Source organism: Macrotis lagotis, chromosome 4 (assembly GCF_037893015.1).
Source record: "Macrotis lagotis isolate mMagLag1 chromosome 4, bilby.v1.9.chrom.fasta, whole genome shotgun sequence".
Lineage (NCBI taxonomy): Eukaryota > Metazoa > Chordata > Mammalia > Peramelemorphia > Peramelidae > Macrotis > Macrotis lagotis.
The window spans coordinates 42270186-42286290 of NC_133661.1; the positions used below are offsets into that span (position 1 = coordinate 42270186).

Consider the following 16105-nt stretch of genomic DNA (forward strand, 5'->3'; position numbering starts at 1 on the left):
TAAATGTCAGCTGAAAAATAATAAAAAATTAATAATAAAATCCATTGTTAGTGTTCTTAAATATCAATAGAGTAAAGAAATTCAACATTTTATGTTTTAAAAATAATTCATACTCATTTGATCATTTTTCCCACAATGAACATACTTCATTCATACTGAAATTTCCCATTATTATCATTCAAAGCAATTCTAAGTATAACTTGAGCCCAATCTAGTACCTTATTTACCAAAATAGCAGGAAAAAACTTTAATAAATTTGAAGTGTTTAATTGTGAGGTATTAGCACAGTTATTATCTATGGAAGGTGAAGCAATGAAATCTCAGTTATGTCAAATAGCAGTAGAAAAATTTTCCAGAAAGTAAATTTGTAGAACAGTAGTGTTTAACATAAGGTAACACTACTTTTTTTCCTGAATGGAAGATCTCTCTATCAAAGACCTCTATAAATTCATCTCCAAAAACCTGTCTATTTTCCTTGCTCTAGTCTCTTCCTCTTCCCCACCTTTGGCATAATCCATTAACTCTCTTGATTCCCATTTTGCCCCATATGCAATTGGCTGTCATTGATTCCCTTCTTCTCTACAGTTGGTCTAGTGATGTTCCTCTAGTGCCCTTGATTGTTCATATTTATTCTCACCATCATTTGAACCTCTGCCTTATTGTTGCCCTTTCTGATTTGAGGGAGTGTTACTGGTTCCCTTGAGAGATATACAGGTCAACACACTTTAAGGTCTTTAATACATTGTCTTCCATCGTTTCCAAGTCTCATGGTCACTCAAAACTGGAACACAAAAATGCTTCCAATGTGACACTAACTTGCTCTTTTCAATAGGAATTGCCCAACCCTTTCTCACAATAACATGTTGATGATTAAATTCTGTTTATCTCTTACTTTCTGGGGGATTCATGAAATATGACTCTTAAATTCTTCTGTTCTGATTCTCTGAAGCTGAGAAACCTTAGAAATCATTCGATCAATTAACATTTATTCAGCACTTGTTTTGTTCAAGACCCTGTACAAGGTCCAGGGTCTGAAAATACAGAATCCAAAAAGTCCTTGCCCCTGAGGTACAGAGAAACACAGGGATTTAGAAAAGACTGTTAGTGGTGACACAGTGGCTAGACCAGGCAATTTTTATTCCCTGATATTTTCTATTGCATTTCAATTTCTCTAAAGGCCACAGCTGATAAAGAAGGAATATTAATATAATGTTGCTTGTCAACAGTTCTTTTAGAATTCAAAATTACATAGTAATGACTTATGTACTAGAAAACAGAAGGTCTGGCTTCCAGTTCCAACTCTGCAACTGATATATTCCATGACTTAACTCATTTTTACTCTATGTATCTCAGGCTCCTTATATGTAAAATGGGTAGAAGATAGATGATCATTGACAGTTCTTCCTCTTCTAAAGTTCTGTGAATGATTTTAGGAACTTTTCTCCTGGAGAGTTGACCTAGAATTGAGTTACTCTTCAACAATAGTCACAGCGCCATCATATGTTAACAAAATAACATATTTTTATTATTTATTTATTTTTTTAAGGTTTTTGCAAGGCAAAGGGGGTTAAGTGGCTTGTCCAAGGCCACACAGCTAGGTAATTATTAAGTGTTTGTGACCGGATTTGAACCCAGGTACTCCTGACTCCAGGGCCGGTGCTTTATCCACTGCACCACCTAGCTGCCCCAAAATAACATATTTTTATGAAAAATAGCTATTTATTTTTAATTCCAGTGAGAACAGTGGCATTGTTTTATGCATTCTTGTAATTTTTTTAATGTCTGCCTTATAGAGAATAGCTAGTTTTGCATTTATGCTTCTGGATTCAATATATTGAGGCAAGTTATTTTGTTTGAAATAAATGGAGAGAGTTTGTTGGATCTGGAGTAAGGAAGAATGAGTTCAAATTAACGTATTACCTATGTGACACTGGATAAGTCACTTAAGTTTTTTAAAATTTATTTAAGGCAACGGGTTTAAGTGACTAAACTAAGATTACACAGCTAGGCAATTATTAAGTGTCTGAGGCTGGATTTGAACTCAGGTTCTCCTGACTCCAGGGCTAATGCTCTATCCACTATACCACCTAGTCTATCCATGTTTTTCTGAGATCATTGAATTAATCATATTTTATATCACAGTACTGTTCCATCACATTGTTTTAATTTAAATTTATTTTTATTAAAGATATTATTTGAGTTTTACATTTTTTCCCCCAATCTTGCTTCCCTCCCCCCTACCCCCCACAGAATGCACTCTGTCAATCTTTACTTTGTTGCCATTTTGTACCTTGATCCAAATTGGTTGTGATGAAAGAGTAATCATATCCTTAAAGAGAAGTCTAAGAGGTAACAAGATCAGACAATAAGTTGTTTTTTTTCTAAATTAAAGGGAATAGTCCTCGTACTTTGTTCAAAATCCACAGCTCCTTATCTGGATACAGATGGTACTTTCCTTTGCAGACAGCCCCAAATGGTTCCCAATTGTTGCACTGATGGAATGAGCAAGTCCTTCAAGCTTGAACATCACTCCCATGTTGCTGTTAGGGTGTACAGTGTTTTTCTGGTTCTGCTCATCTCACTCAGCATCAGTTCATGCAAATCCCTCCAGGCTTCCCTAAAATCCCATCCGTCTTGGTTTCTAATAGAACAATAGTGTTCCATGATATACATATACCACAGTTTGCTAAGCCATTCCCCAATTGAAGGACATTTACTGGATTTCCAATTCTTTGCCACCACAAACAGGGTGGCTATAAATATTTTTGTACAAGTAATGTTTTTACCCTTTTTCCTCATCTCTTCAGGGTATAGACCCAGTAGTGGTATTGCTGGGTCAAAGGGTATGTACATTTTTGTTGCCCTTTGGGCATAGTTCCAAATTTCTCTCCAGAAGGGTTGGATGAGTTCACAGCTCCACCAACAGTGTAATAGTGTCCCAGATTTCCCACATCCCTTCCAACAATGATCATTATCCTTCCTGGTCATACTGGCCAATGTGAGAGGTGTGAGGTGGTACCTCAGGGAAGCTTTAATTTGCATTTCTCTAATAATTAATAATTTAGAGCATTTTTTCATATGGCTATGGATTACTTTGATCTCCTCATCTGTAAATTGCCTTTACATATACTTTGACCTTTGTCAATTGGAGAATGGCTTTTTGTTTTAAAAATAAGACTCAGTTCTCTGTATATATTAGAAATGAGTCCTTTGTCAGAATCATTAGTTGTAAAGATTGTTTCCCAATTTACTACATTTCTTTTGATCTTGGTTACATTGGTTTTATCTGTGGAAAAGCTTTTTAATTTAATGTAATCGAAATCATCTAATTGGTTTTTGGTGATGTTCTCCAACTCTTCCTTAGTCATAAACTGCTCCCCTTTCCATAGATCTGACAGGTAGACTAGTCCTTGATATTCTAATTTGCTTATAGTATTGTTTTTTATGTCTATGTCCTGTAACCATTGGGATCTTATCTTGGTAAAGGGTGTGAGGTGTTGGTCTAATCTAAGTTTATTCCATACAAACTTCCAATTTTCCCAGCAATTTTTATCAAAGAGGGAGTTTTTATCCCAATGGCCAGACTCTTTGGGTTTATCAAACAGCAGATTACTATAATCATCTCCTGCTTTTACACCTAGTCTATTCCACTGGTCCACCACTCTATTTCTTAGCCAATACCAAACAGTTTTGATGACTGATGCTTTTTAATATAATTTTAGATCTGGTAGGGCTAAGCCACCTTCTTTTACACTTTTTTTCATTAGGCTCCTGGAAATTCTTGACTTTTTATTTCTCTATATGAATTTACTTACAATTCTTTCTAAACTAAAGTAATTTTTTTTTGGAATTTTGATTGGTAGGGCACTAAACAGATAGTTTAGTTTTGGTAGAATTGTCATTTTTATCATATTAGCTCTACCTATCCATGAGCAGTTGATATTTCCCCAGTTATTTAAATCCAATTTAATTTGTGTGAGAAGTGTTTTATAATTGTTTTCAAAAAGATTCTGTCTTGGCAAATAGAATCCTAAATATTTTATATTGTCTGAGGTTACTTTGAATGGGATTTCTCTTTCCAGCTCTTCCTGCTGTTTCTTGCTAGACATATATAGAAAAGTTGAGGATTTATGAGGCTTTATTTAAAACCTGCAACTTTGCTAAAATTGCTAATTGTTTCCAGTAGTTTTTAGATGATTTCTTGGGATTCTCTAGGTAGACAATCATGTCATCTGCAAAGAGTGAGAATTTTGTCTCTTCCTTCCCAATTCTGATTCCTTTAATTTATTTTTCTTCTCTAATTGCTGATGCTAACATTTCTGATACAATAACTGAATAGTAGTGGTGATAATGGGCACCCTTGTTTCACCCCTGATCTTATTGGGAATGCCTCTAGCCTCTCCCCATTTAGTATAATGCTTGTTGATGGTTTCAGATAGATACTGCTAATTATTTTAAGGAAGTCCATTTATTCCTACATTCTCTAGTGTTTTTAATAGGAATGGGTGCTATATTTTGTAAAAAGCTTTTTCAATATCTATTGATATGATCATATGATTTCTGATAGGTTTGTTGTTGATATAATTGAGTATACTAACAGTTTTCCTAATATTGAACCAATCCTGCATTCCTGGAATAAATCCTACTTGATCATAATGTATTATCTTAGTGATGACTTGTTGTAATCGTTTTGCTAAGATTTTATTTAGGATTTTTGCATCTATATTCATCAGGGAGATAGGTCTATAATTTTCTTTCTCTGTTTTAACTCTTCCTGGTTTAGATAACAGTTCCATATTGGTTTCATAGAAAGAGTTAGGCAGAGTTCTATCTTTCCCTATTTTTCCAAAAACTTTATATAGGATTGGAACCAATTGTTCCTTAAATGTTTGGTAGAATTCACTTGTGAATCCATCAGGCCCTGGAGATTTTTTTTTATGGAGTTCAGTAATGACTTGTTGAATTTCTTTTTCTGAGATAGGGTTGTTTAGGTATTTAATCTCTTCTTCATTTAACCTGGGCAACTTATATTTTTGTAAATTTTCATCCATTTCACTTAGATTATCAAATTTATTGACATAGAGTTGGGCAAAATAATTTCCAGTTATTACTTTAATTTCCTCCTCATTGGTGGTGAGTTCACCTTTTTATTTATGATACTAGCAATTTGGTTTTCTTCTTTCTTTTTTTTAATCAAATTGACCAGAGGTTTATCAATTTTATTGGTTTTTTCATAATACCAACTTTTGGTTTTATTTATTAATTCAATAGTTTTTTGCTTTCAATTTTATTAATTTCTCCTTTAATTTTTAGAATTTCAAATTTGGTATTTAATTGGGGATTTTTGATTTGTTCTTTCTCTAATTTTTTAGTTGTGTGTTTAGTTCATTGATTTCCTCTTTCTCCAATTTATTCATATAAACATTTAGAGCTATAATATATGCCCTGCAAGTTGCTTTGAATGAATCCCATAGGTTTTGGTATGTTGTTTCATTATTATCATTATCTAGGATAAAATGGTTAATTCTTTCCATAATTTGTTTTTTAGTCCACTCATTTTTTAAAATGAGGTTATTCAGTTTCCAATTTGTTCTGGGTCTATATCTCCTTGGCCCAGTATTGCATATGACTTTTATTGCATTGTGATCTGAGAAAGATGTATTTATTCACTATTTCTGCCTTTCTGCAGTTGGTCATTAGGTTTTTATGTCCTAGTACATGGTCAATTTTTGTATAAGTTCCATGTACTGTAGAGAAAAAGGTATATTCCTTCCTATCCCCATTCAGTTTCCTCCATAAGTCTACCATATCTAATTTTTCTAACAATCTATTTACCTCCCTAATTTCTTTCTTGTTTGTTTTATGACTCGCTTTATCTAGATCTGATAGCAGGAGGTTGAGGTCTCCCACTAGTAGAGTTTTGCTGTATATGTCTTCCTGTAATTCTTTCAGCTTCTCCTCTAAGAATTTGGGTGCTGTCCCACTGGGTGCATATGTATTCCATATTGAAATGACTTTATTGTCTATGGTACCTTTTAGGAGGATAAAGTTTCCTTCCTTATCTCTTTTAACGCTGTCTATTTTTGCTGCTGCTTTGTCTGAGATAAGGATTGCTACCCCTGCTTTTTTTACATCAGCTAAAGCAAATTATATTTTGCTCTGGCCTTTTACCTTTACTCTATATGTATCTCTCTGCTTCAAATGAGTTTCTTGTAAGCAGCATATTGTAAGATTCTGGTTTTTAATCCACTCTGCTATTTGCTTATGTTTTAAGGGAGAGTTCATCCCATTCACATTCAAGGTTATGATTACTAATTCTTTATTGCCCTCCATGCTATCTTCCCTCTGTTTGTATTTTCCCCCTTTCCCCACCTTTTATCCATATTCCCCAGTCTTTTGTTTCTGAAAATCACCCCCTTCAGTGTGTTTGCCCTCCTATATCACGCCCTCCCCTTTCTTTCCCCTTTCCTTTTTTCCCTTTTCCCTTCCCTTCCTTTTGCTATTTCCCCTTATTTCCCCCACTCCCCTTCCCTTTATCCATCCCCCCTCCCCTTTTCCCCTTTTAATACTTGAAAGGTTAGATGTTTTATAAGTTAACTGAGTATGTGTAGGTTGACTTTAAGCCAGGTTTGATGAGAAGAAGATTCAAGTGTTTCTTCTCTGCTCCCTTCTTCCCCACTATTACCATAGGTTTTTTGTACTTCTTAGTGTAATGAGATTTACCCCATTCAATCCCCTCCCTCCTCTCATCTCTTTCCTGTCCCCCTTTTTAGGGCAGTAGTGGGTTTTTTTAGATCATTCTAAGTCATAGAAAATTCTAAGTGTCTGTCCCTTTTAGTTCTGTATATTCTATCGAATAGAGTCAAAATTCCTGAGTTATTAGAGTCTTTCTCCCAAGTGGAGTTAAAGCCAGTTACCTTCCATTAGATAGTAGTCTCATGGATAGGTTATGAATGTCCATCATTTCTGGCTAGGTGTATTCTCTCTGTTAGAGTTACATTTCTCAAGGTTTATGAGAATCTTTTTTTTTTACCCCCATGCTGGGATATAGCCAGTTTCAACTTACTGGATTGCAATTATTTTTCAATTTACCGCCACCCCCCCTTTTTTTACCTTTTCTTGTGTCTCTTGAACCTCCTGTTTGATACCCAAATTTTCTGTTTAGCTCTAGGCTTTTCATCAGAAAGTTTTGGAATTCTTCCATTTCATTAAATGTCCATCTTTTTCCCTGGAAGAGAAGGCTCAGCTTTGCAGGAAAGTAGATTCTTGGCTGCATTCCAAGCTCCTGTGCTCTTCAAAATATCTCGTTCCAGGCCTTTCAATCCCTTAAAGTTGTTGCAGCCAGGTCCTGTGTGATCCTTACTGTGGCTCCTTGATATTTAAATTGTTTCTTTCTGGCTGCTTGCAGGATTTTCTCTTTTATCTGATAGTTCTGCAGTTTGGCCACAACATTCCTTGGTGTTTTCATTTTAGGATCTTTTTCTGGTGGGAATCGATGTACTATTTCAATAACTACTTTGCCCTCTGATTCCATGATATCAGGGCAGTTTTCCATCACTAGATCCTGTAATATTAAGTCCAGCCTTTTTTTTTTCTCTTCAATGTTTTCAGGAAGTCCTATAATTTTCAGGTTGCCCCTCCTCAATCTATTCTTGAGGTCAGTGGTTTTGTTGATGAGGTATTTTACATTTGCTTCTATTTTTTCTATTTTTTGATTTTGTTTAACTGACTCTTGCTGTCTCATGGAGTCATTAGTTTCTATAGACTCCATTCTTTTTTGGGGGGAGGAGTTTTCTTCGTTAACCTTTTGAAACTCCTTTTCTAATTGTTCAATTCTACTTTTGAAAGAGCTTTCCATTTGACCAATTGAGGTTTTGAGAGAATTAATTTCTTTTTTGCATTTGCTCATTTGAAGATCTGACAGATTTGTTTTCTTGTTGCAAAGTACTAATTGTCTCCCCCCAAATTTTCTAGTTGATTTTTAAACTCCTTCCTTATTTTTTCAAGGAAGTCTTTCTGTGCTGAAGACCAGATTGTATTCTCCTCAGAGGTTCCAGGTCTCTCTGAGTTAGTGTCTTTCCCTTCCAAGAATTTTTCTATGGATTCACCTTTCCGCTGGCCCTTCTTCATTTTGCTGAGACCTGAGTTTTGGAGGGGCTGGTTCACAGGGCCTTGGGATCACTAAAGGCTTTACTCACTGAGTGCAGTTTCTCTGGCTGGCCAGTAGGAGGTACTGGTTGTTCTCTCTGGAGTCTGTGACCTTGGTTGAGGCCCTCTCCTTTTCCTTGAAGGGAGGAGTTGGAGGTATTGAATTCTTTTGCCTTCAATGAAAGGTGGGCTTTACCCTGGCCTGAGGTCACTCCTCAGCTGGGTTGGTTCTTCTACTCACACACCAGGGCCTGAGGCAGAAGTAGTTTGCATTTGTTTGTTAGGGGAGAAGTCTGAGTTGTAATGGGACTCAGACCAGAGGATCCCAGGGATGGTGTCTACAGCTCCCCTGCTCCAGAATTCTACCCCCAGCCCTGTCCAAGATCTGCAGGGGGACAGCTCCAACACCAGCGCCTCTGCTCCCCCGAAGACTCAGGCCCCTGTGGTCCAGCCCCACCTCTGATCCAGCAGGTCCAATTCTCAGGCCCTCAGACTCCCAGTTCCAATTTAGCTGCTACACTGGTTGATCTGGGCTCATCTTCCCTCTGGGCCCAGACTCACCCACCAGAATTCAGCCACAGCTCCTGCTGGAGACAAATACTGAGGTAGATGTTCTTTCTTCTGGATTTTCTTTCTGGGTTTTTTTGAGTCGGATTGCTTTTAAGAGGTTTGTTTCATGTGGTAGATGGGGAAGAGATCAGGAGACTTTAGAACTGTGTCTGTCTTCTCTCCGCCATCTTGGCCGGAAGTCCTCCGTCACATTTTTATACCACAATTTGCTCAGTAATTCCCAAATGATAGGCATCCCAACAATTTCCAGTTCTTTGTCACCACAAAGAGTACATTCAATATTTTAGAACATATGGATTCTTTTTTTTTCCTCTTATTAATCTTCGGAAAAAGACTTAGTAGTGGCAATACTGGGTTAAGGGTTGTAGGCAGTTTAATAACTCTTTGGGTGCAATTCCAGATTTTTTGGCTCTCCAAAATGTTTGGATTAGTCACTTAATTTCTCTCTGCCTCCCTTTTCCTTTAGGTAAAATAGGGATAGAACTTTATTGTGAGGATCAAATGAGATAATATTTCTAAAGTATTCCAAAAATGTTAAAATACTTTATAAATACTTTTATTATTTAGTCATTTTCAGTTGTATCTATTTGGACTTCATGTAGAGTTTTATTGACAAAGATACAAGAATGGATTGCTATTTCTTTCTCCCATTCATTTTATAGATGCAGAAATTATGTGACTTGCTGAGGGCAAACACTAAGTATCTGAGGTCTGATTTGAGGTCAAGAAGTTGAGTCTTCACAACTCATTCTGGTACTCCATCTGCTGTAGAACATAGCTATTATTATGTGAATAAAACCTGTTTTAGACAGATATGTACTTAGAAAAGGAAGAAGCATTTCAATAGGTAAATCATCTTTTGGTATTATTATGAAAATCATTTTGACCTTGAGGACTCATTGAAAGTATCCTGAGGAATCCCAGATGTCTTCAGACCACACTTCAAGAACCACTGTGCTCTCCCATGTTTACTTTCAGAGCCTCATTATCATGTGATTAAGTGATAGAATAAATAAATAGGGAAGGAACAAAGAAGCTGGTCCCTTAACCCCACAATATCTTGTGAGATTTCAATGATAAAAATTTATATTTCAGATAAGATTAAGATTCCCAAAGTGGATGGAGGGATGGAAGGAGCGAGGGAAATGAATAAAGGAAAGAAAAGAAGGAAGTAAAGAAGGAAAAAGCATCCCCACCCCCAAAACTGGCTAGTTGGATCCCCTGTGAGATAGTTTCTATTACTCACAAAATGTAGTTTGTCTTTCATTCTTAAAAGAGCATTAGGAAAATGTCATCTTGACTTGAAAGTGAATTGGATTTAAGTGAGGTAGGGCAGCTCAAAGTCACAAGCCTCACTCTTTCCTCCAGAGCCATTCAGGTCCATTGCCAAGGTATAATTCAGTATCACTAGAGATGGCACTGGATTCAATGAGAGACCTTGAGCATTTTAAGCCAAACTCTTTCTCAGGTTTTAGTTTATTTGAGGCAAAACCCAATCAGTGATGAAGACTAGATGAGAAATGAAGCAAAAAAAGACCACTTTGGAAGTAGAAAACTCCCAAAACATCTAACGAGAAAAAAATCTGCTATTTACACTTTCTATGAGATAGCAAAACCAAATAATGACCGAGTGAGACTTGGTAAAAGACCCCACCCCCCAAAAGACTGGCATAATTAACTCTTTTGCCCCATACAGTATCATTTATGATTTCTTGAAATACAGCACTGGAAAAAAAAACAGACTTTGATAAAGCTCATTGGGATTCAGTTAGAACTATTTGACATTGCCTTAAACCCAAATAATTCTTGTTGTCACTGATTGGCTATCAATAGGTCAATGCTAATATTCAAAAGAACATATTTTTCTTCTTTTCCTAGGCCAAAATTAAACTGAAAGGTGAGTGGAATCTAGGTTATAGTCAAGACTCTCCCACCCAATGGCATGGATGAATCAGACACTGGTAACTGAGTTCTTTGTGAAAGGATTCTCAGAAGCCCCTCATCTTCAGTCCTTGTTTTTTGTCTTTTTCCTCTCCCTCTACACAGTGGCCCTGTCAGGGAATATCCTCATCTTTGTAACAATCAGCTTTAATCCTACACTGCACACCCCTATGTATTTCTTTTTGGTTAACTTGGCTGTGGTTGATATCCTGTGCACCTCCACAATTATCCCAAGGCTACTTGAAAACATGTTGGGCAGGAAGACTATATCCTATAAAGGCTGCATGGCCCAATTATATTTCTTCACTTGGTCCTTAGGGGCTGAATTGTTGCTTTTCACAGCCATGGCTTATGACCGCTATGTGGCCATCTGCCACCCCCTCCACTATAGCACCATGATGAGCAAGAAGGTCTGTATGCTATTAGCTGCTGCTGTTTGGTCCATCAGCATCCTCAACACTAGCATCAACAGCAGCCTTATGTTCCGACTGTCTTTCTGCCAATCCAATGTAGTCAATCACTTTTTCTGTGAGATCCCCCCTTTACTGAAGCTCTCCTGCACTCCTACTTATCTGAATGAAACCATGGCCTTCACAGCAGATATATTTCTTGCTGTGGGGAATTTCATGATCACAATGCTCTCCTATGCCTGCATTATCTCCAGTATCCTGAAAATCCGCACAACTGAGGGAAAAAAGAGAGCCTTCTCTACCTGTTCCTCCCACCTCATTGTGGTCAGCATGTATTACAGCACCGTGATTTATACCTACATACGGCCATCTTCCAGCTATTCATTGGATAAGAATAAAGTCGTATCTGTGATCTACACTTCAGTGGCTCCCACCCTCAACCCTCTCATTTACACATTGAGGAACAAAGATGTCAAAGTGGGGCTCAAGAAAGTCTTCTCTTTCTTCAAGAGATGTTGAACTCTACGGACGCTGAAGCTGAAATTGAGGACATCTCGAAATGCCCTTCCCATAATCCGGCTTTGTAGTAATGATCGGGCATTCCTGATGTGACAGGGCTTTCTAATCTGAGACACACTTTTTTGACTTTCAAAAATATTGTTCTTCTGGACACTTAAAAGTGTGAACTTTTCTCCCACCACTTGTTTGAATAGCTTTTCCTGAGCTTTCTTTGCTATTTCTTCTCCATTATCTTTTGTAATAGAGAAAGAAAACTTTTGAGTCTTTCCTAAGAATAATATACAACAGTCCAGAAGTGGACTTGAATACTTCATTTGTAAAAGTCCTTACCGTTATTCCTTAAACCTTATTGGAGGGATAAAGGTATAGTAGATAACAACAGGCTTAGATATTGGTGTCATTGAATTCCCTTTTTTGCCCTCCTCCAACTTTCTGTTTTTTTTCTATCTTTTTTTGGGCATGTTCTTCCATCCTTGTTTTTTTTCAGAAAAAAAAATCATTCCATGAATTCACTGCCATGTCACTTAAAAAATGTCTGCCATTACTTTTGTAAAAATCACTTTTTCTGGACTTGAGTTTCCTCATCTGAGCTTTGCCTTACCTTTTTCCCAAAGCAGTGTATGGACACTAATTAAAAGAATGATTTCTCATTTCTTTTAGGATTTATATCTAAACTTGTTTTTAAAAATTTTAATTTATTTTATCCTTTCAACAATGCTTTGGGATACATAATAGTTTTCCTGTTTTTCAAATGAAGAGATACAGACTCTGAATGTTTCTATCACTTGTCCAAAGCTATAAGTATCAAGAATGTAACACGTCTTCTTTCTCTAAGTCCAGAGACATCTTCCTGTGTAGGCAAGCTGTCTTCCTGAAGTATAGGAAAGTACATGGAAAATTTCAAAGTAGTATACAATGTAAGAGATTCTTCCCTGGGCAAGTCATTTCTTTCTTTCCTTCCTTCCTTTTTTTTTCTCCCTCCCTCCCTCCCTCCCTCCCTCCCTCCCTCCCTCCCTTCCTTCCTTCCTTCCCTCCTTCCTTCCTTCCTTCTTCCCTCCCCTCCTTCTCTCTCTCTCTTTCTCTCTCTCTTTCTTTTTCTTTCTCCCTCTCTGACTTACTCCTTCCTTCTTTGTTCCTTCCTTCGTTCTTTCGTTCCTTCCTTCCTTCCAATCCTTTCTTTCCTTCTTTCTTTCTTTTCTCTCTCTCTCTCTTTCTCACTCATTCATTCTCACTCTTCTTTCTTTTTCTTTCTTTTTTCTTGCTAAGATTAGAAAATAAATCTTTTGTACCCAGGAGTAAAGACTCCCTGTTTTGTCTGAGACCACTGGGAATCTAAAGCCTTAATGCCATCTTTTTTTCCAAAGAAGCTATTTATATATCTTATACGATTCTTTCAATATTTGGGAGTCTATAAGCCAAAGCAAACCCAGGAGTTATACTATCATAGTTACAAAAAACTTTTCACACAAATAAAGTCAGATTTAAACTTTTGAAAACATATAATTCCATATGGGCAGATAGAGTTAATATAATAAAATTTGACAATTGTTCCTGAATTAAATTACTTATTCTATGCCATACCAATCAAACTACTAGAAATTAGATTATATCTCTGGAAAAAAATAATTATAAAATTAATCTGGAAGAAAAAATGTCAAAAATATCAAGGGAATTAATGAAAAATATGCAAATGAAGGTGGCTCAGGCATATCAGATCTAATACTTTGATATTAAGGTGGCAATCATGAAAACTAATACTGATAAATACAGTAGATTACTGAAATATATATATATATATATATATATATAAGATATAATAATAAATGACTATATTAAGCTTCTTTTTGATAATTCCAAAGGCTTCAGTTCTGGGGAAAAGAATTCACTATTTCACAAAAACTGTAGGGGAAACTGTAAAATTGATAATTTTGATTTTGTAAAATTAAAAAGGTTTTGCACAGACAAAATGACTGCAATCAAGATTAGAAGAAAAGCTTAAGTCTTGGAAAGAACATTTGATTTTAATCAAAATTTTTCCTTTTTCCATTGAGAAGTGGTTGAGGATATGAATTGGCAGTTTTTTAGATGAAGTCAAACCTATCTTTGATCATATTAAAAAATGCTCTAAATCACTATTGATTAGAAAAATTCAAATTAAAATAACTTTGAGATTCCACCTTCCACCTAAAATGGTTAATTTGACAAAAAAGGAAGATGATAAATGTTGGAGAAAATGTTGGAAAAATTGGAAAACTAATGCACTATTGGTGGAGTTGTGAATTGATCCAATCATTCTAGAGAACAATTTGGAACTATGCACAAAGAACAAACAAACTGTACATACCTTTTGATCCCTACTAGATCTTTATCCTAAAGAGATTGTACAATAGAGAAATAGAACTACATGAACAAAAACATTTTTACTAGTTCTTTTCTTTTGTGATAGCATAGAATCAGAAACTGAAGGGATGCCCATTTATTGATGAATGAGTAAACAAATTGTGATATAAAACTGTAATGGTATACTATTTTGATGTAAGAGATGATGAGCAGTCAAATTTAAAAAAAAACATGCATGATTTGATTCTGAGTGAAATGAACAGAATCAGAGTTATACACAGGACAGTTCAGACACCTACATTGTATGATGGTTAACTTTGATAGACTATAGATAGCTCTTCTCAGTATAACTATGATACAACATAATTTGAAAAGATTCATGATGGCAAATAATTGCATCCAGAGGAAAAAACAGATGGAATCTCAGTATAGATCAAAGCATACTGTTTTTATTTTTTTTCATGCTTTCCCCCAATTGCTCTGTTTCTTCTTTCACAAGATGACTACTATGGAAATATGTTTTACATGTTTGCACATGTATAATCTATATCAGTTTGCGTTTCATCATGGGGAAGAGAATAGGAGAGAGGGAGGGAGGGAAGAATAAAATATGGAACTCAATCTTGTTACAAAATTAAGGTTGAGAATTATCTTTTAATTGGAAAAAATATTGACAAAAATAATTTAATGCAATCAAAATTATCAGTTTTATACTTCACTCTGCTCTCTATCTCTTCTTTATTCATAATAGTTTGTCTATTCCTACGTCTAGTAATTCTTCAGATTTTCTTATAATCTCCCTCTTTGTATCTAGGTCTTGTATTCATTTTCATCTTACTTTAGTAAACAGTGAAAATAAGTACTGGTCTATAACAATTTTTGTCAGACTGCTTTCCATTTTCTCCAAAATTTTCACTTAATTTTGAATTCATATCACAAACATTTTTCAAATATAAGATTTGTATATGTATTTTGTTTTATAAGTTCTATGTCTACTCTTTTTCACTGATCCACCTTTCTATTTCTTAGTACCACACAGTTTCAATTATTACTGCCTTATGATATAGTTTAAGGTTTAGTAAAACTAAATCTTCTTTCTCTTTTTCAAATTCATTAAAATCATTTTTGATAATTTATGATGTCAGTAAATAAATAAATTAGCTTCTGTAAAATTGTCATTTTTATTATATTGGATTTGCCTACCAATGAACAGTTAATATTTTCTCCAAACATTTAAATCTGATATTATTTGTATGAATCTTTTAAAATATTTTTGTCAGGTATATTCCCAAATATTTTATGCTGTCTTGAATTATTTAAATGATCTATTTATTACTATGCCTTCCTGAAGATATTCTTTGGTGATATATAGGAATCCTGATTATTAATGTAGGATTATATTATATCATGCTTCTTTGCTATAACTATTAATTGTTTCAACTGACTTTTTTGTTGAGTCTGTGGGATTTTCAAAGTATTTCTTATTATCATTTGCCAAAAGATAGGTTTATTACTTCATTCCATCTTCTGATGCTTCTTTTTTCATCCTCTTATTGCTATTGCTAAGATTTCCAATACAATATTGAAATAATATTGGTGACATTGGTGGGCATCCTTTTTTTTCCTACTTGATTTTCCTTGGAACCTGTTAACTTATCCCCATTACAATTAATGTTTGCTGATTGTTTTAGGGAAATATATTTTTATAAGATTTTATTTATTTTGAGTGTTACAAATTTTCTCCTAATCTTAGTTCCCTTCCCCACCCCACACAGAAGGCAATTTGCCAGTGTTTACATTGCTTCCATGGTATACATTGATCCAAATTGAATGTGATGAGAGAGAAATCATATCCTTAAGGAAGAAGCATAAAGTATAAGAAATAGCAAGATCAGAGAATAAGATATCAGTTTTTTTCCTAAATTAAAGGTAATAGTCTTTGGTCTTTGTTCAAATTCCACAATTCTCTCTGGATACAGATGATATTCTCCATTGCAGACAGCCCCAAATTGTCCCTGATTGTTGCACTGATGGAATGAGTGTGTCCATCAAGGTTGATCATTGCCCCCATGTTGCTGTTTGGGTGTACAGTGTTTTTCTGGTTCTGTTCATCTCACTCAGCATTAGTTCATGCAAATCCCTCCAGGCTTTCCTGATTTCCCATTCCTCCTGTTTTG

The 16105-nt window shown here is 35.4% G+C and overlaps 1 protein-coding gene across 1 annotated transcript; it reads left to right on the forward strand.

Annotated features, from left to right (window-relative positions):
• The first annotated feature begins 10655 nt into the window (after nt 1-10655).
• LOC141522633 (olfactory receptor 13G1-like) lies at nt 10656-11588 on the forward strand. The gene has a single exon (XM_074236174.1). It carries the CDS (start codon nt 10656-10658, stop codon nt 11586-11588), a length of 933 nt encoding a protein of 310 aa, XP_074092275.1.
• Nucleotides 11589-16105: the final 4517 nt, after the last annotated feature.

What these genes read in the sequence shown, in the direction of transcription:
- LOC141522633 (XM_074236174.1), top strand. Translation starts at nt 10,656, where the DNA reads ATGGCATGGATGAATCAGACACTGGTAACTGAGTTCTTTGTGAAAGGA.